Raw genomic sequence first — 17,312 nt, 5'->3', positions numbered from 1 at the left:
GGGGGATGATTTTTGCTTGGCATTATCACACACACGCTCACACAATCTCATGTGTGAAGAAAGAGAAGACTATCTCTTCCCAAGCTTTAATGGAGAACTCATCACCTACTCCAAGCTTGTGAGATAGAAGCCTACCTCAACACTCTCTTGGCATGTGGATGCAAATCCAACCAAGAGCCAAGCTTCAATGCATGCTCATCTCCTCTACCAAGATAATTACTAAGCTAAGCTATGCTAATATGAGTGATTATGTGAGGAGATGTACATCTTTCTCGTAAGATACTCCTTCTTCCTCTCAATCTACTCTCATACCCTGCTAGCTCTCACCATCTTCGAAGGTGTGTGAGGTCTTCGGTCTGAGAACGGGGATAATTCAAGTTGTGTTTGTTAAGTGTTTTGCTTAGTGCATGAAGCTTCCATCTTCATTGCACTAGCTAATCTTGAAGGAACACAAAGAATTGTATTGTACAATGTCTCTCTTGATGGGAGAAACCATAGTACAAAGCCTTTTGGAGGGGGGACCGACTCCATGCAAATCCGGTCCTCAACTGTTGTCAATAGCTTAATTTGTCTCTCTTTTGAAAGTATTGTTGATGCTATCTAACTGGGTGTTATGCTTTTTGTTGCTCTCTCCACCCAAGCACTCTTGTAATTCTCATTAGGAATCTATTCTAATGAAGTGCCCACTATGTTCATGCTAATTTCCACTACACATAAGTTATTAGGCCATTAAGTGTTACAAAAATGCTTTAATCAGTTTGTTGTACGATCTGCGCTTGCACGCCATATCATGTTAATATCACTCTCTAGCTACCTCCTTCAGTGCTTGAGGAAAATACTCTCCCCATTTATCGTCATCAATAGAACAATCATGAGTAGATTTGGCTTTTGAAGTAGTTTCTTATCTCTCGACCGTCTTTTAATGTATTGATATATGTCTGCTTTACATTATCATCAATCTCGATCGCCGTATCTATTTCAAGCTTCTTTGCTAGCTTCTGCCTTGCAGATCTATGACTTTGCTTGATACCCTCACTATAAGTCTGACGATCTTCTCTCTCTATCCATCTCCTCCCACAATCAATCGAGTGCTGAGAATCCCTCACTTTATCAGCTATCCTGGGGTCCGAAGGAGCATCTATCCCATTCCCAAGTTTTCTCTCCGTATCAAAGCCTCGCTATGACTCCTCCTGGATAGGGCTCACACGGGCGAGATCAACCCTGAAACTCGATGCTAGCCTTCTGGCACGTGGAACTCTTTTGGGTGGTATGGTTAAATTCAGCTAGCTTTTACACTAATTGGGAGGTTGTTTGTCCATCAAGAGCAACCTATCCCAAGCCACCATGATCGCCAAAATGGATGAGTTGGTCAGTTGAGGTAGCTATTCCAGGTTGGTTAGTGAGAGTTAGTTCAAGTCACAGGAGCGAAATCTCGATGCTAGCCTTCTGGCACACAGAACTCTTTTGGGTGGTATGGTTAATTTCAGCTAGCTTTTACTCTAACGAGGTGGTAGTTTGTCCGTCAAGAGCAACCTATCTCAAGCCATCATGATCGCCAAAAAGGATGAGTTGGTCTCTTGTAGTAGCTATTCCAGGTTGGTTAGTGAGAGAAGTTCAGGTCCGGCAGCACAACTAGAAAGAGACTTCAGTTAATAGAACAAGAATACAAGACTAGATTTGAAATGGAAACTAATATTAGAATATATATTCGGATCAATATAGCTATGAGTGCAACAATATGAGCCAAAGTCTGCTTAGGGATAAATGATAAAAGAGTACAAGAGTAAAAGAGCATGAAGAGCTCCAAGACATTGATAATGGTAAAAGATAGCCCGCAAAATGTATACTAGATCCTATTTATAGCCGTCGGATTAGGTCTCTCGCTAATTGTACACTATGCAATTACCACAATAATTGGGCCCGACAACTACCACTTCAATGGCCAGTTTGAACTCTCATCTATAGAAGCTATTCCCACCATCTACAATAGAGCCCTCCAAAGCACCTTCCACTAGAAGAACTTCATCTCCAACGGCCACTAATGGAAACCCATGTCATTTGCTATCATCGCCCATCTTGATTTCGTCCATTGCATACCCCAATGTTTGTTAAGGAGGGAGAACCAATCAATCATGGACCATCAAGGAGTGGTAGATGCTCTTAGTTTGTGGTTTATAAAAATATGCACAATTGGGCCGTCGCACATCAGGTTTTTGACTCGAAGTTCAATTCGCAGATAGACATCAAGAATTAGTCCAACTGTTTACAGTCCTACTGCTAGTAGTCACTCTTTCATTGAGGTGAAACTAGGTAGCTAGTTGGTGTGGTTCTCTCGAGCTCTAGTTGACAACCCAGAAGTGAGCCAATGGTCGAAGATCTTTGTTATTTATCTTTCTAACTATTTCTCTCCAAGATGATAGTTTACCTCTTGTTTTAGAAAGCCAAAGAGACCAATGTGTTACTGAGTTTTGAAAATATATGGTCATCTCTCCTCGCTCCAATGCCTCCATTGCTCTCATACATTTATGTACTAGCTCACCCGTTGTGCCACCTAGCCTCAAGTTGGACCACTGAGGGGCTAGCAATTTGTAGTGTCCCTCTATCTCTTTCCACTAGCCACCTTGAGGGAAGAGTTTAGGCTTGAACATCATGTCCTTTACAATAATCATCCATGCTTGGTCCTACTTCGCGATTAAGACCACCAAATTGGCACTGGGCATTTGGATGGATGGTAAGTTTAGATACCTAGCTACCACTTTGCTCCACTCACCTAAAGGTTCTAGCTGAAAACTACATCATAATGGAAGGAGGAGAAAACAAAGTTGATTTGCTCCTGTGTGTGTGTGTGTGTGTGTGTGTGTGAGAGAGAGAGAGAGAGAGAGAGAGAGTCATTGGTCCACCTCCTCTTCTTCATACGTCATGAAAGGACAACCTGAGTAAACCTCATCCTTCCAGACATGAATTGGGCAACGTTAAGCATCCCTGCATTGCTAGTAGTCACAAAGGGAAGCACGATTGTTCACGAGGAGGAAGCGAAGATAAGGGCTTGTGATGCTTGCACTCTGTACAATCTGTGGACGCATGATCGTTCAGCTCTACCTCCACATTTCCCATCATCGATGGCTAAGATTAGTATTCTAAAATAAAGGTTCGAGGGACAACCATTGAGGGGATGTAAGTCGCTAAATTTGAAGCACCTCCTCCAATAAAATTAAGCCCACCACCACCACCTCATGAGCATATACCAGTTTTGCTAAAACATTACCCCTTGCAAGTTTAAAGGCAGAGAAACATTATTTCCACAACATTGATCCCACTTTACTTCACACACAGTATAGCAAATTATTTACTCGTTTACAAAAGACGGCCAGCCCAATCAACAAGCACTGCGGCATTCATGCTAAGACGAGCAAGGCCTCGCCGCCAGTGGCTACAGTAAGGAGCCGTCAATGGCATGCTCGGTAACACACTAAAAGTCACACCTCACCAAGCACTTGTTACAGTCGAAGTGACAAGGACTCTTGCGCAGGATGGGGTCCAGTTGCTCAGCGAAGAAACCGCCTCCGCCGCCACCTCCACCTCCTCCACCGCCACCTCCACCTCCTCCTCCTCCACCGCCCCCTCCTCCTCCGCCTCCACCGCCGCCTCCAGACCCGCCACCGCCAAAGCCGCCACCGCTGCCGCCCTTACCTCCACTGCCTCCTCCAAATCCTCCCCCGCGTCCTCCGTTCCCTCCCCTTGACCCTCTTCCTGGCGCACCCGGGGCTCCATTACCACTCCCTCCCCCACCACCCCTGCCCCCTCCTCCGCCAGACCCTCCTCCTCCTCCTCCAGGTCCCCCGGAGAACGACCCGTGTCCGGGAGCCGTGTAGCAGAAATACGGACATGTTAGCAGCGCCCCCTTACATCGCCCCGTCTTGCACCTCACTGACTGCTCGATGCTCTTCGAGGGTGTGATACTGTCCGCGGGCCCGAACGCCACTACTGCCAAGCACAGTAGCACCGAGATGACCCACACCGAATTCCCCATCTTGGAAGCCATTTCCTGCACACAGCACGCAGCACGCAGACGAGATCAATAACATGAGAAGCAGAGACAAAGATACGGCAGACACGAAGAAAGACAACAGTGACATACATTGCACATACCTTCTACCTGGTCGACAATGAAGATAACCTGTGGATGTTAGTGTTACGAGTAGCTGGAAAGCACTTATATAAGGCCCGTGACAGAGAGCCCTTATCTCACAAAAAAACAGCCGCTTGCGTGCGTGCATCCCTTGAGCCCATGGGTCCAGCCCCTATCTAGATCCAAGCTGACTAAATGTCCACATGGACCCTCCTTCCATCCTCGCACGAGCCGTTCCCCGCGTGAATATCTACTACTTTGACGACTCTGATCCCCGATCATTCAATGCTTTCTTTCTTGTGGTGACGTCGTCAAACTTACTAATGATTTAAAAAAAAGGAAAAATTACCAAAATACCCCTCAAATTTCAAAAATTCCCAAAATACCCTCAATATGTTGTCATAATTTCCCAAAATGCTCTTCAAATTTTTCAAATTTCCCAAAATATTCCCTTGGCTGCGAGATTAAATATCTCCAAAGATAAAGAAATTTGTAGCTTCTCATAAGAAGACTAATTGTCTATCAATACAAGATGCTAAATCTAGAATTTGAGATGGTTATCTAGGGTTTGGATATGAATTGTATCATTATTTTTAAACATAATTACCTTTTTCGGGAGGTGATTTGTGACAAATTACATTCTAATCATTCAAACACAGATCTCACTTGCGAAAAAGGAACAAGGATTAGAAAATCTTGAATAATCCAACCAAAATAGATACAAGGGCATTTTGGGAATTTTTGAAATTTGAGGGGTATTTTGGGAATTTTGACAAATTAGATGGGTATTTTGGTAATTTTCCCAAAAAATAATTATGAAAGTAGATAATTAATCAAAGAGAACGTCATAAAAAGATACAAGGCAGGGGTGAGATAGCCCCAAGTTTGTTACATTACATAGAAATGTAGGTACAACAAATTTCCATTGTTGCCATCTAGAGTTTCTTTGAATGAGAGTAGGGGAAGAACCTTCAATTGGGGCCTCAAAGATCATCTAAACTAGCATATCTAAACTAACATAATATGGCGGAAGGGGGAGCCCTTTACACGTGTTAAAATTTGCAACATGAAGGTTAAACTCCAAAACTGAGAGAAGCTCCTATGCACGCGATAAAGAGCGAGAGAGAAAGAGAGAGAGAGGCCACCGAAGGCGGCCGGCCGTACTAGTATTATATAATTTTTTAGTTGAGGTTTGGAGCTCATGCTCCAAGATCCAAAGGGGGAGTGAAGAATCCTGATTGAAGACTAAAGCATTCCTCTCTAGCCATATAAACCACAGTATACATCCTCTCCATATGTTCCACAAGGGCACATCAATCCTTTGATGCTACCCACAATCAGATCTTGAAATTCTAGGGTCATTCCACTAACTTGAATAAAATAAGCTGAAGGAAGTTGATGATTGTCCGATTGGTTCTACAACTAGATATGGTTGTAGTCTTCAGTTTGAGATTTACACCTAAAGCATAAACCATTGTTGATTCTAGTGTTGGTGGCAGCTTTTCTCCAGCCTAGATACCTTGATGTATGAACAACCACAATAAGTCACTATGCTTGTTGGATTGTGGATAGGCCCACAAACATTTTAACCTATGAGTCCACTGCTTGCAGCTCCAGTTTACCTTCCACTTGTGGTTGAGCTTTTTCTTGGGAGCATCTTCAGCAATGCCTTTTGGGCTTGAATTGCTTGTATATTCTGTTGTCGGATTGACTGGCGATTTGATTTTCTCTCGCATGAATTTTAAGGGAGGACATACATTGCTTTTCTCTTTCAATACACCACGTAGCATCAGCTGGAGATATGGAGAACTCAGCTTGTAGAGACTGAGAAGTCTTGAGTTTCCCAATTAAATCTGCCCATGTTATATTACCAGCTTCAAAGCTTGTGCTACAAAAATTCCAAACAAAAAAGAGTCAAGAAGAAACGAAGAATGATTAGCTTAAAAAAATTTTGAAGCTCTCCAAGAGTGTTTGATAGTGTTCCAGGCACTCCACATTCTGCAAACTAGTTTAGAACCGGTTTAAAGAAAAGGATCAGGCCCAAAGCAATAGGTCCCTGAAAATTAACCTTATCCAAGCTTTGTACTTCTAAAGTTTTAACTTTGGAATATCACTTCTGATTAGAGCAGTCGAGTACTCATTAGAGCTGGCAGATCTGAGTATCCATTTAGCTGCAAGTCTGGTGGAAATGAGTTCCATATTGAGGATGCCTAGACCTCCCTTCTCTTTAGGAAGATGACAAGTGTTCCATGCTACTTTAGTGATTTTGAACTGATCCATTTCACCTCCCCAGAGAAAGTTCCTTGACAAAGCAATGACTTGTTGAAGCTGGTATTTAGGTGGACTCCAACTCGAGGACTCCAACAAGACAAAAAATATATCAAATAGGGGAGCACATAATGATTGAGAATGAAGGATCTTGAGGAGATTGTTGCTTGATGAGACTACCATCTAAATATCTTTTATTTGTACTTGGTCACAAACCATTCCCACCTTTGCCCAAAGGAGACCTTGAAGCCCATGGGAATGCCAAGAAATATGAAGACATGTCCATCAACAATTCGTTGGCATCCAAAGGCTAAATTAATTTGGGGGACTTTGCCATTAGAAAACTTGTAGCCATTCTTAGAGTGATTGATGACAAATCCATTGGCTATACAAAAAGTATCAAGGAAGTGCCAAAACTACTCAATAGATTGAAGATCAATAGCCATAATTGAGTTAGTTTCATCAACACAAAATGATGTCTAAAGTTGACAAAAAAACCTATCAAAGAGAGTAGAAACTCTATCACTCTCAAAGTGGGAGTAACACTCGAGTACTATACCATCGGCGAGTACATCTGTAGATACATAAGTTATGGAAAATATTTAAGAAATGTTGAGTAGAGTTTCCCTTGTAATATGAGAAAAATCTCAAATGCATTTGGAAAGACAATTCTCCACCTATTATATGACATCTACTGTTTGCTAACTATCTCACTATGACCATACTCTATCTCAATTGAGGGACAAAACGCACACGAAGTGTATATGATGCACCAATGGGCAATGACATACATACATCTTCTGCTCTTGCAATGTCAAAATACCAAGAATTATTAGTCAAGTGCACTCGAATCTGACTAGAGAAAGTGTTGAGCCACTCACGACATGGTGTGATGTGGAATATTGCATTCTCATCTAGCAACCAACAGGAAGAAATGTCACATGTGCCAGACATATAAGCAAGAGGAACACTAGAGATAAATGTGGCATCACCGTCATTGGCATACTCAACCACCTCTCTGGCATGTTCAAAATTGCCTACGCATCTCACATACATGGATGTTGCTATCTCATACGCCAGAAGGAATGATGCCTAATGTGCCCGTGTAATCACAATCGCATAAATTGGCAAGAACGAGACCATCGTCTCTCATGAATCTCCATTTTTGATTCATCACAAATGTTGTCAAATCAATGAATACACAGATGACGATAAAACAAAAACTATGACAAGAAATCCTCGCAAAAATCCAGCACAGTCTCCCCTATAAACTAAGCAAAATCTCAACCATAAACCACGTCAAAGATTCCAAATTGGGAGGTCACTCGATCAATACACAATCATAACCATGAGTAATGCCTTGCACATGCAACTTGTAGCTCAATGTAGGTCTACCAAAAGATGTATAGAATCATTGTCCAAAAGTCTCTACTAAACCAAGTAGAAACCGTGTTTACTTGAGCGTAAAGAGATAATGCAAGCAGAAGCAGTATCATTGTAAACAAGTAACACCAAAATCTAAGATAAACGGTTCTCATAAGAGAACAAACTGCATAACCATATGCAGAAGTAGAGAATAAACACAATGCTCATAACACATCCCACAAACCTGTATGTAAAATTCAAAGCTTCATATAAACTACTCATAAACTATATGTGTGATGTATAGAACCAAAACCTATGACTATTGTGTACCTATAGCCACAAGGAGAATACAACCATCTCACTCATGTGAAAGTGGATACAAGAACACAAAACCAACAAAACCATATCCAAAGTTGACAAAAAACTATCAAAGTGAGAGTAAAAAACTCTATCACTCTCAAGGTGGGAATCACACTCGACCACTCTACCATTCATGGCAAAATCTCAAACATCTCACCCAATTAAACTGGCATACCAAAAATTCATAATAGAGCCTTAGTCTCTCATCCATAGATGTCATATTTCAAGCCAAAACTATGACCCAAAGGCTTTCCAAAACCATGAAGAGGAGCAAAAGGATATGTTGGTAATCCAAAGCACATAAACTCAATAAATCCACCTATGGCTTGCATAGACCGCCAAAATCATGGAAAATTAGCTCACTCCCACATGAGTGGCTCTCTGGACAACTCCACCCGTCTGAAACACATATACACCTATCACCTGCGAGCTATAACAAGCTCAAACTATATCCACGTATGCCATACATAGTAATCTGCATAGAACTATGCCAAAAACACTCTCTGAGAGTCACACAGTCAATACCTGCACAAAAAACCATGTGCTATACAAATCATGTCTCTTTGAATCCGCAAAAAGGTAACACCACCTATAGTGTCCATGCAGTTGTTTCTACCTCAACAAGAAATATGTCCAATGGTCACTGCTTCATTGACCCTTCAATGATCTCCATCTGTACTGTCGTAGTAAAAATCTACTCCTCCAAGCTAGTGTGTGTCTAGGAATTTGTGGTTTTCAAGAGACTATTGCGAGAGTGTGAAACTCCTCTGTGTTCATGTTTGAGATCACAACAATGTGGTGTCAATGTTGAATTCAAAACCTATGCCAATCCAAAGCCAATGCTGACACTAAATCTTGATGCTTAAAGCCAATGCCAATGCCAAAGGAAGGACGCCGTGTTGGGATGTCCGCATCTCTCATCAAATGAGACTCTCTCTCCAAAAGCACCACTGGAGGAGGGCCGAAACCGCTCTCGCTAAATGGGAAGTTGTTGTCGAGTGTCAAAGATGCCGAAGCTTGAAGCCAAGGCTACACCTTTCTTTTTTTTTCGAGAAAAAGATCCTTCTATTAGTTAATGAAAGCTGCCCGCAGGGCTACAACCACCCCTGCAAGAGAGGGCTACAAGAAACATGATGGGGAGACTCTCCCAATGAAAGAACAACATATATACAATGAGGCTAAATCAAGGGATGGAAGGGAAGAGCCACACAGGTGGTCGGTAGTGCCATCTGAAGGCTACACCTTTGTTGCAAGAGTGTGTGTGTGTGTGTAATGCTCGAACTAGATCACACGCAAATCTCTCTCTCTCAATCGAGTCCTTGTGTGTGTGTGTGCATGTGCATTGAGAGCACACACTCACCTCTCTCAAGTTGGTAAAATCTGAGCAACCTACTTCTCTCCATCTCTAAGCTCACATGAAACTCAATCTCTTTCCCCTTGTGGCTGATCAAGTGCAAGCTCCTTCCACCTTGATCCATGAGCTTTATATGCCAAGCTCACGAGGTTTCCATAGCCATGGAATCCTCGAGATTTGATCTATCACCAATGTCGTCAATGCAAAGCTCGCCGGGAAGAGGGGAATGCCATGAGAGGACGAGCACCACAATCATCGGCTTTGATACTAGTTGAAAGAGCGTGTGTATGGATGTGTGCATGCAAGAGAGAGGAAGGAGAATATGGATATTGTGTGTGGAAGGAGCTATGTAACATTTAATGGCCTATAATCTTATGTGTAGCGGAAATTAGCATGAACATAGTGGGCATTAAATGTTACATTGGTATCAGAGCTCAAGGTTTCTCTTTTCTTGCTCAAGAAGGGAGGTCCTCAAGCTAGCTACAAATGGTTGGTATTATTAATTGCCTGTGAGTAAGTAGAATAGGGATTTTTCAGCCTTGCAGTGCGCCTGCCTTTGTGCAGTTAACGGGGCATCACCGTCGAGAGCTATGGTCTTAATAGTGGAGTCCTACGGGGCTTGCCTACGGCTTAACCACTATTGAGCTATTAGAAGCTTGACAGGAGCCGGTGCTGTTTTGGTGTCGAAAGACCCTCTCTTCTATTCCTTGCAATTAATGGTATTCGAGCCGCGGGTACAGTAGCTTGAGTGCTTTTTCTAAAGGGGTAAAGAGGAGTAGCAACTAGGGCTTGAAGTGCCAAAGTACACCTAAAAAGTTTATACCTAAAAGTTGTTAGAATGGCTGACAATAGTAAAGAGAGTGAAATTAATGTTGATAACTTTGATTTTGCTCATGAGCAAGCTACTAATGATGCTTCAATGCTTGTTAACTATCTAGTTTCTAGGCTTCAACAAGCCATGGGCAATCCATCTCTCCAAAGTGAAGTGCAACGGCAGCTCCGTGCTCACGGGATTCTCCAAGCTCATCACCATGACGAGAGAACACCTAGGAAGCCTCCTTGTGAGACTACCAAAAGAGGTCTCTCTCCGATTCGGGAAGAAGAAGAGAATCCATATGAAGGGCTCAAGAACTTACTTCTTGATGATGCATCTCCTTCCCAAAGGAGAATTCAAGAGCCTCCCCCGAAGGAACGAGAAAGAAGCGAGTCTCCCGTCACCTCGGCGGAGATGGCTCCACGAAGACGGCGGGCTAAACGCTCTCCATCACCACCAAAGCGGAGAAGACCATTACACTCTTCTCCACGCCATAATTCAAAGAGGGATGATAAAAAGCAAGAGAAGAAAAAGGCGAGAAAGAGGACACCCTCTTCTCCATCTTCTTCATCCTCTTCCTCTTATGAAAGCTATGGTGAAGACGACAAAGATCAAGACAAGAAAAAGGCGAGAAAGAGGTCACCCTCTTCTCCACCTTCTTCAAATTCTTCATCTTCTGAAGCAAGTGATGGTGCAACTTTTGAACCATCAAAAAGAAGAGGCCATAGGAAATCCTATGCCGCATGGAAGAGGTCGTCCAAGCTGAAGAAATTCAAAGAGGGAGGGAAGAGCATCTCTTTCCTTACCTATGATGGCACCTTTGGTGCTACAGACAAAGTTTTGGCCTTTATCCAGCAATTCGATGCGGCGTTTGGAGATGAGGGCTTCACGGAGTCCTCTAAGCTACGCCATGTAGCTATGCACTTTCAAAAGTCCGCCAGACAATGGTGGTCTAGCCTACGAGCCAACGGTGAAGCTCCACGAACATGGAAGGCTTTAAGAGCTTCCATTATGAAGCAGTTTTTGGCCACCGATGCCAAAGACAAAGTACTCACCGAATGGCGAAGCTTAAAGCTCTCTCCCAATGAATCCATCCACAAATATGTAGCCAAGTTTTGGGACCTACAACTCAAAGCCACTGTCTTCAAAAAGTTGGATTTTGGAGAGCAAAAGCAACAATTTTGTGCGGGCTTAACCGAAGAAATGGCGGAGTATGTCAACTCCCAAAGGCCACGTATCATATCGGCGGTAATACACCATACTATGGTGGCCTCGCGAATCAATTTCCAAACGGGGGGTAAAAGAAATAATAAGCCCCCGGAAAACAAGGGTTCCAATGAGCCTAAGGGGAAGGACAATGTCCAAAAGTCTCCTGAGGGCAATTCCAACAAAGCTAAAGAGAAGGGAGTTTACAAAGGAAAGAATAAACTCTCTCCTGAAGAGCTTGAGCGTTATCGTAAAGATAACCGGTGTTTCAAGTGCGGCGAACAAGGGCATGCATACCGCGCTTGTCCCCAAAAGAACAACCGCCAAGATCCTCCTAGAGCTTCTTTGGTTGAAATCCAAGAGGAGGAGATTCACCAAACTCACCACAAAGGATCTTCTCTATGCCATGCTTGGGGAAAGGTAAGAGAACATGATGCTTTTATTCTCTTTTGAAAGTATTGTCGATGCTATCTAACTAGGTGTTATGCTTTTTGTTGCTCTCTCCACCCAAGCACTCTTGTAATTCTCATTAGGAATCTATTCTAATGAAATGCCCACTATGTTCATGCTAATTTCCGCTACACATAAGATTATAGGCCATTAAATGTTACATTGGTATCAGAGGCAAAGGGGTCCAATGAGAGTTTAGTTTAATTATTTAATTACCTAAAGCTCTCACAAAAGGGGAAAGGGGGACACATGTCAGAAGGCTATCACTTATGCTGCTTAATTAGGTCTGGCTTTTGCCTCATTGGACCTCCCCAGGTCAAGCCAATAGGAATCAGGCAAGCCATGGGGCTCCTGAATGCTCATTGGACCCCTTGGGAGACTGCCCAATAGTCTTCTAGGAGACTTAATTCTCATTGGTTTCTTTTATTAAATGTTTTTAAATTAATTAAACTAGATTTACTCTAGCTTAATTCTCATTGGTCCACTTCAAGGGTCTTCCATTTGGAACTGGGCACACCTTGTGGGCATCTGGCCTAGGGAGCTGACATGTGTCCCTCATTCCCTTTGTGTAAAGGGAGCCTGTGTGTGTGTGTGTGTGGCTTTCTCTCTCATCCCCTAGCTTTGGGGCTCGCCCCCTCCCATGTAGGGATGTGCAAAGATTTTTAGGGCACACACAAAGCATCCAATTTTTCCTAGGGTTGACCTTTGGACACAACCTTTGAATTTTGGAAGTCTTAATGGGCTGAACCTTAGGGTCTTTTTGGCCCATTGTTTCACATGGCTCTTTTGCAGATGGCCCCCCCTTTGGATCCCTATTTTCCCTCCTTTGGATCCCTACTGTGGCCGGTCTGCTAGCTTAACCAATATTCTAGCTTTTTCTCCCTTGGCACTTCCCCACATTAAATGATCAGTTTAATATGAGAAAATCATTTAGGAGAATTAGATATTGATTATTATGACAAGCTATCTCTCATAAGTAGAAGTGAGAAAATTGCTTATTCATATGTATGTACAATGAATAAGGAAAGAGTAAGTGGATGGCCTTAGAGTGTGTCCGGCCCTAAGGTGAGAGATACCCCCTTTACCTCAACAAATGTCCCCTTTCTCAATACTCATCTCGAGCATGGTTGCCAGGGGATGATAGATAGCAAAGAATAGAGGGGCCAAAGGGAATCCTTGTTTGATTGAACTTTTGGCTTTGAAGGCTCCCACTACTCGTTGTTGAAGAGAAGTTTTGAGGAGCTGCCAACTGTTAAGGTGTGCACCGTCTGGCACATGTGGGGACCAATGCCCAAAGCATTCATGACATATTCTACTATGTATGACCACGAAATTCAATCATATGCTTTGCCAAGGATGAGTTGGAGGAGGATACATTCTAGGTTGGTGAAGTTTACTCACTCTATGGCGATCATTGCTGTACAGAAATGTTGTCGTGTAGTATTGACCTTCCTTTAGTAAATATTCCATGTTGGTGGTTATTGTATCCAAGATTGAAGAGAGCCTTAGGGCAATAACTTTGGCTATGATTTTTGTATGTTACTATCATCATCGTTATAGGCCTCTAGTGCTTTAACACTAGTCCTGTAAAAAAATTGCCACTTTTGTGGCTTTTTGAGACTTTTGTAAAAAAGATTCCAACACTATGTTAGTTATTTAAATAGAAAATGGTTTCAGGGAATTATGAGCAGCACTCAATATGAGTTGATAAAAAATAGTACAAAGCTAAATGAACGTCTAAAGGTGTTTTTCCACTGCCATATTCTACAACTAATTTGTGCGGATGGATAATTTTTTTCTATTTCTTTTGAACGTAAATTAAATCATTGTGAAGCAAGCCCAAAATTCTTTGAAAAATCCCTCAATATTTATGTGATAGATGTACCAAACCTTTTCAACCCATATACAAAGACTGTCGACATTTTTTTACTTCTCCAAGTGAAGTAGTGAAGTGCAGTCTTACGTAAAATTTGATACTAGTTTTAAAAAAGTAATTTTTTTTTTGTTTTGAGATATTCATGCAAATTGTGCATTTATAAGATTTTCATAACTTAAATCCATAATTGAGAAGTTTCATGAAATTTTGATGTCATATACAAAAGTTATGTTTCATTTACTAGAATCGTGATGTGAGCCATTTTTGGGGCTTCAGCGAGTTTTGTGGCTCATTACAAGTCTAGTGTTAACTGCAAGCAACACACATGCTTAGGTATAGGTTTGAGAAGACCTAGTTTCACGCTAGGATCAAGTGCTCCTTCTAAAAGATCTTTGTTTGCTAGTCAAGTAATGGGGGTTTTTAGGTCATCCCAAACTTCCTTAAAGAAATCAATTGTCATTTCATCCCATATGGCAACATCTCCTTGCCCAGAATGTAGGGCAAGCAAGTATTCACCTTCTGAGATGTCTTTCTCTAAGCGTTTTTCTTGTATGGCCGCTATAGTTCTACTAATACTGCTAAGAAGTGACTTCTTCGACTTCTTTAGGCTGATCGTCAGGTTGCCCTATGATATAACTTAAGTCCCTTTGTGTGCTTGGTTGGTCTCAGGTGGCAAGGTTAGTTCTATGACATGTGATGGAGACTTGGGCTCCCCCCTTGAAGCGGTGGCATGTTTTTTTTCACTTTTCTTTGGTGCTTCTTATATTTTTCATTATTATTGATAGGGTGGCTCCCTTGTTAGCCTGAGTGTCACTTTGATCGGTGGATGCTTGAGCAATCAGTATAGGGTTTTTCCTTTCAAATTTCTTACCATGCAAAGATCATGTTGTAGGCAAGACGTGCAAATAACCTTAGATAACACTCTCCCCATGAGATTAGATAGCCCCTAGCTCCCTTACCTTAGCTTGTTCTCGCTTTATGACATTCTAGATATGGTGAAAATGTGGAGGATGCCTCGACCACCGTTGCCACGCATGATGTGGCACTTAATTGGGATATAGTAGGTCAATAGCTTGTATAGTCTAGTAGGCTTTGTCCTATGGGAAGCTACAGTTTATGCTGTAAGGGGACGTGCGGCGTGCCTTGTGTTGTAGATTGCCATTTCCGATGAGGGGCCTAGGGGGTGGCCCTCTTAACACCCCAATCGTCCTGATATTCTGCCCGTGTGAGACTACCCCTTGCACTTTACAAAAGATTGCTGATTGTAACCGTTAACGATAAGCGGATAAAAAGGTGGCAATTTACTGGCAAATTTGCCAATTTGCAGTACGGCGGGCAGTAGCTCTCTGACTACATTTAATGTCATGTACATAAAGTCAAAATGAGTGGATAGGAACGCGTAGACAGTCGAGAGTCGTCCAGAGTCCAACAGTGTGCTCAGCATGTGCGACTTTTTGCAGTGTAGTCAGCTGCGCCGCTGCGGAGTACCCATCCCATGCATGCCATACCATGCCCCGCTTTTAGCTTTCATCCACTTTCCGCGTCGGTGCTCACATGCGACCAGGCAATTCAAAATTGTTTGGTAGTGAGTTCGTAGTGTGCATGGAGCTCGAGTGTGTGCAAATTGCAATGTGCGCAGCTCACACCTTGTTGCATGTGCATTGTGAGATCCTGCCCTCCTCTTGCGTATAAATACTGAGCTCTGCACAGCTTTTCCGTAGCCACTTTCGGCACGACGTGATATAAATCTAGCTGAGTGTTTGCTTCTGCACTTGAGTTTTGAGTTTGGGGCCGGGGTCCGGTTTATAACTGCAAAGTGCAGAGGCATGGGGAAGCTTTGGAAGGGTTTGGTTTGGGCTCTAACATTATGCGCGCTGGTGTCGTCTGTGGTGTGTCATAACGAGGAAGCGGAGAAGGCCGATTATTCGGGCTTCTCACTGCATTTGTCAGAGGAGGGCGTCGAGTCAGCAGTATGCTTGGGAGATGGAAAATGTGCCGGGATTGTTCTCACATGCCCTGCGATATGTGAGGAAGAGGAAGGGATACGGAGAACTCTTCGATCAGCGTTTGGGTTCGGGCCTCGCTTTGGGCGGGGGAATGGAAGAGGGTCGGGAGGAGGAGGAGGAGGAGGAGGGGGTGGTGGAGGAGGAGGAAGTAGGTCTGGCGGCGGTGGTGGAGGGGGTGGAGGAGGAGGAAGCAGGTCTGGCGGCGGTGGTGGAGGGGGTGGAGGAGGAGGAAGCAGGTCTGGCGGCGGCGGTGGTGGAGGGGGTGGAGGCGGGGGAAGCAGGTCCGGGGGCGGCGGTGGTGGAGGTGGTGGGAGCTCTGGAGGAGGCGGCGGTGGTGGCGGCGGCGGGAGCCACACTGGAGCTGGCGGAGGAGGTGGTGGTGGCGGTGGAGGAAGCTCAGGAGGTGGTGGAGGGGGCGGCGGCGGAAGTTCCGGAGGCGGTGGAGGAGGCGGCGGGGGGGGGGAGCCACACTGGATCCGGAGGCGGAGGAGGTGGCGGCGGCGGTGGAGGAAGCCACGCTGGAGGCGGGGGTGGTGGAGGGGGCGGTGCTGGTGGTGGAGGCGGTGGCGGTGGGAACAAAGGCGGAGGAGGTGGTGGCGGGGGGGGCGGCTCTGTCAAAGGCCGTGGCCTGTCTGCTCGTAGCCGCTGTAACTATGACTGCATCAGCTGCACAGTCTCCTGCTAGCTTCTCCATTTGTCATGGTAATTGTGTAGTGTAATAAGTCGAGACTCGAGAGGGATCGCTACCGAACATGTAATGATTGCATTTGACCCACCTGCTAGAGCTGGTTTTCACTGTGTAACAAGCAACTCTAATGCGAGAGGCAATGGTTTTATGTTTTCAACCAGTAATTTGTTCATAACGTGCTCTTGCTTGAGTTAATGGTGCAACCTGGTTGGTTTTTGTAGCGTAAATTTATTGGGATGATTTTGAAATGCCCTCTCCATCTTGTCTGAAATTGAAATATTTCGTGGACCGAATTATTTGGACCTGATTACAAGCTTTAAATTTTCGGTGCTTTAGCATTTAATTCTTATCATTAATCGCGAAATCGGTTTCTCAGTGACTCCTCACTTTCCAAATGCAGTTCCTAGTTTTTGTTTTTGTTAAGAAACAACTGAATTATAATAAAGAAAAAGGAAGAAGATACTCAGTTCTTGTTTTGCTCGCACCCTTACCTTTGAAATTGTTCTCCCACATACCAAATTTGTATTTACAAACCCTTTGTAGATTTTCAAGGCAATTCTTTTTTCCTTGCTGCTAAATGCGAGGCAAGAAACATCATCCAACCTTCTCTCCTTAACTACACAAGTGAGACTCCCTCCTTGCTGCTAAATGCGAGGCAAGAAACATCATCCAACCTTCTCTCCTTAGCTACACAAGTGAAACTCCCGTCGCGGCTGCCACCACCATCGCCTTCGACAATGATATTGCTTGCGACAACAAGAAAAGAGAAGTTATATCAACAATGAATAAGAAGACA

At 43.6% G+C, this 17,312-nt stretch overlaps 1 protein-coding gene across 2 annotated transcripts; it reads right to left on the bottom strand.

The window, feature by feature from the left end:
- Nucleotides 1–3,293: 3,293 nt before the first annotated feature.
- LOC147436646 (uncharacterized) lies at nucleotides 3,294–4,337 on the bottom strand. Of its 2 annotated transcripts, none has more exons than XM_086489479.1 (2): nucleotides 4,139–4,337; nucleotides 3,294–4,045 (listed from the first exon to the last, which is right to left on the bottom strand). In XM_086489479.1, the coding sequence occupies exons 1-2, from the start codon at nucleotides 4,145–4,147 to the stop codon at nucleotides 3,470–3,472; spliced, it is 585 nt and encodes a 194-aa protein (XP_086345605.1). In that variant the 5' UTR covers nucleotides 4,148–4,337; the 3' UTR covers nucleotides 3,294–3,469. The 2 variants fall into 2 exon arrangements, with proteins under 2 accessions (XP_086345605.1, XP_086345606.1); XM_086489480.1 differs by having other exon boundaries at nucleotides 4,150–4,334.
- Between the last annotated feature and the right edge of the window lie 12,975 nt (nucleotides 4,338–17,312).

This window comes from Adiantum capillus-veneris, chromosome 18, assembly GCF_014529385.1.
Source record: "Adiantum capillus-veneris isolate H3 chromosome 18, ASM1452938v2, whole genome shotgun sequence".
In the NCBI taxonomy this organism is placed as follows: Eukaryota; Viridiplantae; Streptophyta; class Polypodiopsida; order Polypodiales; family Pteridaceae; genus Adiantum; species Adiantum capillus-veneris.
This window is presented reverse-complemented; position numbering and strand designations above follow the sequence as displayed.